This window comes from Astatotilapia calliptera, chromosome 1 (genome assembly GCF_900246225.1).
Source record: "Astatotilapia calliptera chromosome 1, fAstCal1.2, whole genome shotgun sequence".
NCBI lineage: Eukaryota > Metazoa > Chordata > Actinopteri > Cichliformes > Cichlidae > Astatotilapia > Astatotilapia calliptera.
Window position 1 is genome coordinate 14,662,763 of NC_039302.1, and position 10,806 is coordinate 14,673,568.

Sequence of the window (10,806 nt, forward strand, 5' to 3'; positions counted from 1 at the left end):
AGAGTGCACGGCATAGAGTGGAGGCGCCTTTCACGTGCTACACCCTCATATAAAAAAATATACAGTTCACTGTGCTGTAGTTCGCACAGATGGTATAACGAAAATCTAAAATTCCATAAGTGGTTTAAAATGTTCTTTAATGAATTGGGAACAGAAAAGGAGAACCCGGAAGTCAAAATATCCCATCATTTTATTTCTCCAGCCAGTAGCATTTTAATTAATGAGCCCTGCGTATGACAGTGCTGTGAGAAGTCATTTTTATTGCGCCCTAGTTTTCTCATTAGGCGTCTATTAACATCCTGCTGACAAATCCTACCCGGCAGTAAATGTGGGGCTAGAACAATCATATTTTGCCATGCAGGTATACAGAATGAAATGCTGTTGCCACTTGGATAGCAGCGCAAATGTGCAGCCTTCGTTGTTTGGCGGAGATGGCCGAGCCGAGTTCACAGAGAAGCGGGAGGGGCGGTCTCACGTGACTGGGGTTCTAAAGGCTAACAGTTCACATGATGAGATGAGGCGCAATCAGACTGTACGCCTGTGACCGACGCTCGACTCTGTTTAATTGGTCCTTTAGCCCCAGCTGGACGCAGTTTAGGGACAATAAAAAGCCTCGACTACCCTCCTTCACACAGCAGACACACGTGAACGGGAGCAACTGCGGAGTCAAGTGTGGCCGTGTAGACCCACCTGTGTTAACAGCAACAGCAGCAGCAACAACAGCAACAGCAGTAGCCGCCGCGGCTCAGCACCACTTATCTCTCCGGGCTTGTTCGTGCTTTCCGCAAGGGTGAAAAAGTGCTTCTTGCTCTGCTTGAAAATGAAAGTGTCCCACGCTACGGCCGGACTCGTCGTCTGGTTTGTGGTCCTAGGTGAGTTCGTTTTTTTTTTTCCCCCTCTTGAGAAGCTACTGTTGGACCAAACTGTGTAAGCGCGAGCAACCTGCGGTAGGTTTAGTTGTCAGGTGCAAAAACTGTCGGTGCGTTACCGGCCCGGGCCGTTTAACCGTTCTAGCCAAAAAGGTTTAAGGTCCCCCCCCCCCCCGCCGTTCAGGTTGTTAGTGCTTGCCGGTGCCTTCGCATGGACTACAAATTGCATTGTATTTAATATCCATAAATGTCAAACTCATAACGTAATTAAAACATCAACAACTCGGGAGGATAATTTACATGACTATTTTTTTTAAACAGTTTTTCCTCATGGCATGATGTTCCTGTGTGCACACTTTCTTTGTTAAAGGCTAAAAATGATAAAAACAGCCTCCTGTGGGTGATGGGATAGCTGTTGGCTACTGTAGTGATTAAAGAAGCTGAAAGTATGGATTACTGAGTTTCTAGAACATCAGCCTTTACTTGTTTCTTTGACCTCAGCTGGTTTTAAAAGGGGGAAAAACAAAACTTTAAGACTGTCAAACATTTAAACAAAACGAGTAAATTTTAGTCACCACACCTTTAGCTGGGTGGCTGAGGATGGTGTTTTATGGGTGTTATTTGCAGCTTATCAAACTAGAGACTTGTCCTCTTGCTCAGTTGTGCAGCAGAGCCTTCTACTTCTCTTTTATCAAGGCTACATTTACATAATGTAAATGGAATAGTGCATACCAGGGTTTTTCCTGGCTTTTATGGGTGTGACTGCAAACAGAGCACAGTTTTTATGCTTAATGTGGCAAAAAAATATTAGATATTTTCCAATTAACAAAGACTTATGGATTTTCCTATTGTCTGTTTGTCAAGTCTTGATGCACGCAGATCAGTCGTGGTGTTTGTTTCTCCCCCCCCCTCCCCTTCCGAAAGACTGGAACCAAGAAATCAAACTTTGAGTTTTCAGTACAAAATGGCCTTCGTTTCCAATAACTGCCTGAAGTCTTTTGTAACATAAAGGTAGAATGTCTCTGATTCAGTGCGATTACAGCTTCCTGATTAATTCTTTTTATAGTGTAAAATTGTGTTAGTAGGTACCCAAAAGCATTTTATTTAAGTTCCAGTTTCACACTGAGTCATTTGTGAAACCAAACCACAGTTGCCCGAAAAGTCTGAAGATTTAGTAATCTTTTTCTTTCCTTTTTTTTTTTTTTTTTTTTTTTAAATGTTGGTGAGCTGCAGCTCAGCCTCATTGTTGTGTCATTTGAGAGCTTCACATGACTGCCATGCTTGCTTTGTGTTGCAAACACAGGCACCTGGCTGCTGCTGACACAGGGAAACAGGCCAGCACAGTTTTAGCTCGAGTTGTTGCCATCCTCACTCTGTAATATAAAACTACATTACTGACATTGCTTTAAAATAAAACCTAACTGGGGGGTTCAGTTTTGAATCTGTATTACAAAACAGGGTCAGTGTTTTATACTTTTTTTTTTTTTTTTTTTGATATGCTTCATCCTGTCTGTGCACACAGTGTCTGCAGCTCACTGGATTGCAGTGTCTAAACAGTCTGCAGTATGTTTGCAGGGTCAACAAAGGGGGGACATGGGGTTACGTTTCAGCAAGAAAGGAGTGGGTGTGATTGACGAAGACCACCAACAGGGCTGAAGCACAGTGGTCTTTATGTTCAGATCAAATGGAGGAAGGAAGAGCAGTCAGTGCACTATTAAATGAATGATGAAATTTGCAGTGGGATGAGGCCAAAGGCTGGTTAAATCTGCCCCCTAGCAAATAAATTCCTGAAATGCACAGAACTTTTTCAGTGTGTCATCATCCTTTTCTTCTTTTTTTTTTTTTTTTCCTGCTAACTCACCAGCATGTTTGTTCTGTTGATGGCATTTCTCATTTTATTGTTCCCGCATATTCTGAGAACGCCAGACAGAACTTGATAAAGTCAAACTGTCTCTCTCTGAATTTAAATAAAGCAGTCAAACTCAACCCAGAGCACATCAGCTTCTCTATTGACTTTATGGGAAGTGTGACGCAAGTGGGAGAACCCTAGTATTGCATTATATTTAAAGGATTTGATTTGTTGGATTGGATACAAGTGTTTACTGTAGATAACAATGTGTTTGAAATTTATAGCCACCATCTGACACACAGTGAAACATGTAGCAGTGGGTAGAAGGTTCCAGAGGATGAAGGTATTAATAGCCCACGTGTGTTTTGCCAGTGTGAAAGTAGGCTGAGTTTTCTGTATAACTGGATTGGCAACATTAGGTCAGATGGGTTTTGTCTAAGTTAATGTTATTTTAAAAAAAATCAGGTCTCTGTAGCCACCTCAAACATCTTTTGGCAGCTATTTGGGCATTTAGTTGAAGTTTTAATTTCAGTAGTTAACATTAACAAGTGCATGAGTCAGATTTTGTTTGGGAAGGTTGCTAAGTGACCTGGGTGTGTCTGACAGGCATAATAAGTTGTTTGAATTCTCTTAATGTTAATGTTGAAGGTAGCTGCAGACTTTTTTTTTTGTTTTGTTTTTTTTAAAGGTTCTGAAGAGATTTCACCTCAGCTGAAAGCATCAATTATAAAAGCTGATGTGTTCTCGGCGTTTACCCTGTAGAGGTCTTAAAGCAACTGAAAGGAGTCTGCTTGCCTTCAACACGAACACAGAAAATGACCTGGATTACTGAGAACCTACAGATAGTGCTTGCTTCATTACTTTAGCAAAGGATACATGGGACCATCTGTTATGAAGGCAAAGGAGATAATTTGGCTCAACAGTTCATAGCAACGGTCACTAAGGTCAACATGGCTGATAAGTGACACAGGTCATATAAATGTTGTGCGTCTTCCCTTTTTATATCATGACCCACAGATGTTTTGAATTTTCAACAGGCTGTTAATCCCATAGGTGGACTCTGATCATTATACGGCTGTCATAAAATCAGTTTATCGGCCTTTAGGATTATTAAGTGGACCTCGGTCACAAAAAGCCTTCTGCACAGTATTCACTGAGTGCTGTCTTTTGAAATGCTTCTGGGTTTGTGGTCATGCGTGCTTGGCTTTAGCAGTCTGCAGACCTCTAGTGGTGGTTTCTGTTGTTTTTTTTTTTTGTTTGTTTTTTCTTTTGTTTAACAAGGTAAATGTAGGCCATGCCGTCTTGTAACAGAGGCTGCGCTGTACGATTATCACTGTTAATTACCCTTTATCTAACAAGGTCAAGTTAAAGACTGAGGAAGAATATGCACATGGTGTAAGTGTGGGTTTTAAATAAATCCGTTTATTTTGGTATCATAGCAAACCTAGGGGTCAGACTCTAAACTGGATCATCTGGATCATATTCTGAGCTAATGAGTATATCAGTGCTTACAGTTTGACTGTGGGTTTTCTGTGTTGTAAATGACAATGCACAATTCAGCATGTAATCTAATTACTATGTAAATATCTAAAGCTATGCCTTTCTTTAAAATGGGGTTCTGGGATCTTATTGAAGCCTGCAAACATGTAGACACTGACTGTAACACCCCTGAAAGTCTGTGAAACCAAAACATTTCAGACTTGGATTTATCACTCGATGAGACTTGTTGCCACTTTTTTCCTTTCTTCCTTTTTCTGCCTAAAGATGCAGTTTTAAATGGTTGAATGATTTTGATTTAAACAGTTTATTACTTTTTCTTATTGTCTATCATATCCAGGTTGTATCGATGCAGTTACTCTTGAGGTGAAGGAGAGCAACACCACCTGCATTAAAGCTGATCTGTCTGCGTCATTCTCCATTATATACAACACTACCCATGCCAACGTATGTACAGATGTTTGCTCACCTACTACCGCTTCATTTCTGTGTGTCCGGTTATTTATTTGTTGTATCACTTGTTGTGTCCTCAGAGAACAGTGCAGGTCTTTCTGCCCAACTCTACCACAGTGGATACAGCAAACAGCACATGTGGCAAAGATGGCAGCTCCGCCAGGCTGGTGGCAGTATTTGGATCTGGCTACACTCTTGGGCTGAACTTCTCAACCAATGGAACCCTGTATCAGGTTTCTAGCCTGACTCTGCAGTACAACCTAAGCGACACTTCAGTCTTCCCCAATGCGACCACCTCCGGTGAGACCATGCATTGTCCTGAATAATGTGATAGATCTGAATATATTACCTGTGTGTGAATGGGTGGATGACAGACTGTGTAAAGCGCTTTGGGGTCCTTGGGGACTAGTAAAGCACTATACAAATACAGGCCATTTACCATATTTTGTGGTTTTTAAAAAATGTCAGAATTCTGTTCTTAATAGTGTAGCATAAAGATGGGATGCTACATGTATAACTAGACATTTCAGTGTTGCACATAAATTTCATTTAGGAATTTATTTGGTTGTTGATGTTGAACAAAAAATCTGGAGGGTTTCTTATTTTGGGGGGAGACATTTCAAGAAGTTTGCAAGGTGGGAAATGTTAAAAATTATGCTTATTTTCAAGTTCTTAAAATGACAATGTCCTGGATGACTGACACTTGGTTAGGTCCTTCTTCATAGTGCAGGTCTGAGGTATCTAATTGTTATTCCTAATCGGCAATAAAAGGCTGATGCGTGACCCAGGTGGGTGGGCAACTTGGACCCCAAAGTTTGAATGTGAGAATGAAGTGACATAGGTGCTTCAAAATGACACTAAGTGCATCTACTAAAAAACGTGTTTGAATGTGTGACCTTTACCTCAAAGTCGGGGTTTAGAGGGATCGTCTTCAGATGTCAGCTAGCTAACTTGTAGCTCTTCTCTTATGAATGCCTGGATGAGCTTTTTTTTTTTTTTTTTTTAAATAACAGTTGTGAGGATGGCCACACTGATTATTTTAAATTTGAGTGCTTTAACTTTTAGCAGTGCCTCAAGATTGTTTGGGAAAACTGAAGGAGGACTTGGACTGAAATGTCAGTATAAACAACAGAATGGTATTCAAGGTACTGTTGTGGTGATTTCTACCTACTCTGTTGTAGGTGTGGTCACTCTGGTGTCTGCCTCTGTTGGGATTGAAGCAAAAGTCAACACCACCTACAAATGTGCAAGCCCTACAGTTATTACAGTTGCCACCGCAAATGTTAATTTCACTGACATGAGGCTGGAGGCATACATGCCAGGGAATGAGCTGAGTCGAAATGGTAGGTGGATGTTAAAGATTTTTACTTTTGAGTGGTTTTAAGTTTGAACGGTTTCATGTTCACAGTATTATTTCTCTGTTTGCAGAGACCGTATGTTTTGCAGATCAAACCAGCACAACACCTTCACCTATCACTGTCAGTACAACAGCAGTTCCAACTCAGACCCCTCCAGGAACACCTCAGCAGGGCAATTACACTGTGAAGGACACCAATGACACCATATGTCTCCTGGCTAAAATGGGGCTGCAGCTCAATGTTTCCTACACATCTCAGAATAAGGTAAACTACAGCTTCAAGCGTAGCCATTCTCTCCAAAAACAGCAAATGTTTAACCAGTTGTCAATAGAAATAAAACATACTTGAAACAAAGTGTATCTTGGGTTTTGTGTTTTGTTTTTCTCTTTGGCCAGACTATCCAGGATGTATTAAACCTCAATCCTAATGTGACAAACTCAACGGGATTATGTGGAGCCAGCAGTGCTACACTGGTTTTGACACAGATGCAATCTACTATTCTCACCTTCAACTTCACTCTGGTAAATTTAACCCTATTTTATTTTTTTTGTTAATGTTACATTAGTTATTTTTACAAAACTGCTCAGCTCTTCCTTTGGTCCACAGAACTCCACAACCAACAAGTACCATCTGAGTGGGGTAACACTGCTTGCAAATTGGTCAGACAGTGGTAAGTACCTCTTATGAACAACATGCATTTAGTTTTTGGTTTTTTTTTATTTTCCCCCTTGACTTTTTGAAGCTGAATAAAATTAACTTTCTCTACTCAGCTAACTTTTCCATGAGTAACAACAGTCTGAACTACCTGCGCAGTACGCTGGGCTACTCCTACATGTGCAGTGCAGAGCAGACTCTGTTTGTGACACCAAGCTTTTCTCTCAACACATTCGATCTCCAAGTCCAGCCCTTCGGTGTCAAGAGTGGCCGGTTTGCTACAGGTATGAATGAATTAAGCATGTTGTTCGTCTGACATTACACGTCATTCCTCAGTTTTTACCTATTTTCATTGTGAAAATTGTGCTGAACGAGATTCTCCACACTGGCTGAAGATGTGTGGAGGGCAGATGCACACTTAATAGTTGGATCAAACATTTTGAGATTGGATATCTGAAGCCTTTGTTTCTAGCAGCTGGAGCATTTGTGTAGCCTGATAGTGGTCAGCAACTGTTTATTATGACCATGAACAACCCTGCAAATAAAAAATAAAAACAAACAACAAAATTTAAAAAACTTTGAGACAAGTTTGTTTTTGTAACTTGATTCAAAAAGGTGAACTTTGCCATATTCTTTACATGCAAAAAGTTTTTGAATTGGTTTGCATTCAAAAAGAGAAATCTGATGCTGCTGGTGACAGTTGAACACATCCATAACTTGTTTCAGAATGAATAATCAGAGATGGAGATGAAATGAAGCCTTACCCTGTACTAAAATGATAAGTCTGAAATGCAGTTTACCAGACCAGCTGGAACATTCACATGCTAAATCCATATAGCACAGTGGTGTTAAAGGAAAAACTGTCATTTTGTTTGCACAGCGTAACCTTCTGCTCTACCTGTTTGTCTATAGCTGAGGAGTGTCAGATGGACCAGAACCAGATGATTATCCCCATCATTGTTGGAGCAGCTCTGGCTGGTCTGGTGCTGATCACCCTTGTTGCCTATCTAATAGGCAAGAGGAGGAGCCATGCTGGTTACCAGGCCATCTGAGCAACCCTTCATTAGACTTGAACCATACAGGCTGATTGGTGAAGGGATGAACCAAAGGGTGTTACTCGGTGATGGATGACTCTATGGGCATGAACCTGAGTGAATGGAAGTGTGCATATCTGCGGAATATTTTTCACTTTTTCTGTAGATTATGATTAAACTGCTAACTTTAGATGCATCTTGACAAAACGTGAGGTGACTCAAAGTTTGAGAGAGTTTGAATTTGCTGCAGCATGTTAACCATTAATGGTCTGCTCTTGTTTCGTGTTCTAGGAGCTTGATTGTATTTTCTTGAACTGCTGTTTGTCTTTTTAGCTGTGTAATTATTTATAAAGAATCTTCCAGTTGAAGAGGCAGAGGGAATCCCATCAACTACCTAAACATGCTCACAGGTGTATTTTCTCCTTCCTGAGCATAAGATAATCCTGGCAACTCCTAGGAGAAGGCTCTGTGTGCTTGCAGTGTTTTTTGTTTGGTGTGTGTGTGTGTGTGTGTGTGTGTGTGTGTGTGTGTGTGTGTGTGTGTGTGTGGGGTTTTTTTTTTTTTTTTTTTTTTTTTTTTTTTTTTTTTTCGTTTTCTCCTCTCCCCTGCCACCTATAGTAATATTCCTCCTCAGATGAAACAAAGCCTATCCCATCAGTGCACTGCAGTTAATGCAGCTAATCAAATGCAGTCTGATAGTTGTGCCAATAAAGTGTGGATTCCTACTTTAATGTAAATGATGTGCCCCCTGAAGCTGTACATAGACTTGGTCAACAAAATCAGAATGTATTCAATAGACGTGTTAACAGCTGCATGGCTGACTTCCAGTCTTGCTTTTCACCCCCTCCCCAAAAAAATGTAAAAAATTAATTTCTTTTTAATGGAGTACTGAGTTTGATCTTTTGTATTGTATAATAAATTCTATTCCTACTGTAGAGTGATGTGCTGCTGCTTATTATTATTATTATTATTATTATTATTATTATTAGGGCCCGAGCACCGAGAGTGCGAAGGCCCTATTGTATCTGCTCGGTTTCTTATTATTATTCAGGCAAAACAAGGGCCTTTTGAGGGCCTAAACATGGTCAAACTCATGAAATTTTGCACACATGCCAGGTCTGTTGGAAATTTTTTTTTTTTTTTTTTTTTGTATTTTAATGGTTTTACATATGAGCACTGGGAAATGGCTCTAGAGCGCCACCTATGCCTTGTTAAATGCAGCCCTACGACCACATCGTTTGAGCTACATGTATGAAATATGGCACACATCTGTACCATGCCAAGACGAACAAAAAGTCAGTGGGCCCATTGACGCAATCCCAACAGGAAGTCCGCCATTTAGACGTGAAGGTGACATTTTGGCTCTAATTTCGCCGTTTCCATGCCTCGAACTTTTTCGAACTCCTCCTTGGGATTTGGTCGTATAAGCTTCATCTTTGGTCAGTGTCAACTACACACTTGGGCCATGTTAAATTGCGGAGCTTTTGAGTTTTCGCGATACAGCGAGGCCACGGCGAATTTTGATGACTCGCCATGAAAATCTTATTGCCTCTCATTCTGTCATTGTCCGATCTGGACCAAAGACCACACATATAAGGCTTCACCCCTGAACATATTTCAACTGCCATATTTGACATCAGGGAGAGTGCCACCTAGTGGGAACAGGAAATGTCATGTTTTACACTTTGGGGTACAGTATAATGATGGGTGACATCTGCAGCCTCAAATTTCGCCAGGAAAGCCATAAGCAGTTCTTGGGGTACAGTGAAAACTGACTTTTCACAAAAGGGTGTGACCTCAGCAGCATGGCGAACTTTGATGTCTCGCCATGAAGAAACAAATTAGTATAACTCCATGAAATCCAGTCGGATTAGTACCAGATTTTAAACTGAACGGCGCACCGTGGTGGCTGCGCCGTTCAGTTTAAAATCTGAACGGCGCAGCCACCACGGTGAACTGCGCACCCTGGTGGCTGCGCAGTTCACCGTGAAAGATGAAGTGGCTTTTGTGGGGCTTGGAAAGTTTATAGAGGCTTGAAATTTGGCCCACACCTCCAATGTGATGAAAGCTTTGTTTTTATGTGATCATTTTCATTGAATAGCGCAAAATGGCTCCACAGCGCCCCCTACAAAATTTCAAAACCACAGCCCCTGCTCTGTGTTTTATCTATGAGTCTGAGACCTTGTAAGCTTATGGAAGATATCAAGATGTACAAAAAGTCTCTTGGAGCAATATCCCAAATCCAACAGGAAGTCAGCCATTTTAAAATTAATGTGTAATTTTGGTGCCATTTTCCCCTCTTTTCAGGCACCGTACTTTAACGAACTCCTCCAAGGGATTTCGTCAGATTGAAGCTATCTCTTGTGTGTCGAATCTAAAGACCTCTGTGATGTTAAATTGCGAAGCTTTTTACGTTCCGGGAAACGGGGTGGTCATGGCGACACGTGGAGTTTCAATCACTCGCCAAAAAGCAGTAATCTGCTGTCACTCAAAAACACAATGTCCAATCTCTCCCAAAGGTCGCAGATTTGATGAGACTTGAGGTCGGAAATGTTTGGTATGCCATTTGTCAGTAATGGTTAGAGCGCTACCTAGTGGGACGACTATAATCGTGGTAGAATGAGATTAAATGTTAGCTGGTGGTTGAATGCATGAATTCCATCAATGTGACATGAGATCGGACGTGCTGGTTTTCAAAGTTGGGCATGGCTCGACACGCCGGGGTGTGAGGGCCCTCATAACGCTGCTTGCAGCTTTAATTATTATTTTTAACTCAAAGCTGGTTACTCAGGTGTATGTTAAATATTCAGCTGAGAGATTTTTGTTGTATTACAGACTGGTTCGTTATGATGATACTTTTCATTATCCACAATTTTACTCAAGAACATATTGAACCAACTCTAATCAGTCAAACTAGAACTTAAACTGTTTAACTGTTAAAGAGACCCCTGAACACAATTGTGAGGGGGGGGAAATCCACCCCTTTAACTTACTGTACTGCAACACCTTAGATTAATCACTTATTCATACTATATTACAACATTGTACCAGTATTGAATGTCAACTTTCTATTTAATTGAACAATCACTGTA

General features: G+C 40.9%; 1 protein-coding gene across 1 annotated transcript; it reads left to right on the forward strand.

Moving 5' to 3' along the window:
• Positions 1 to 485: 485 nt before the first annotated feature.
• On the forward strand, positions 486 to 8,238 carry lamp1a (lysosomal associated membrane protein 1a). Its single transcript, XM_026165365.1, has 9 exons — positions 486 to 872; positions 4,556 to 4,662; positions 4,749 to 4,968; positions 5,850 to 6,011; positions 6,097 to 6,290; positions 6,422 to 6,547; positions 6,633 to 6,696; positions 6,797 to 6,964; positions 7,593 to 8,238. Exons 1-9 carry the CDS (start codon positions 821 to 823, stop codon positions 7,730 to 7,732), a joined length of 1,233 nt encoding a protein of 410 aa, XP_026021150.1. The 5' UTR covers positions 486 to 820; the 3' UTR covers positions 7,733 to 8,238.
• The last annotated feature ends 2,568 nt before the right edge of the window (positions 8,239 to 10,806 follow it).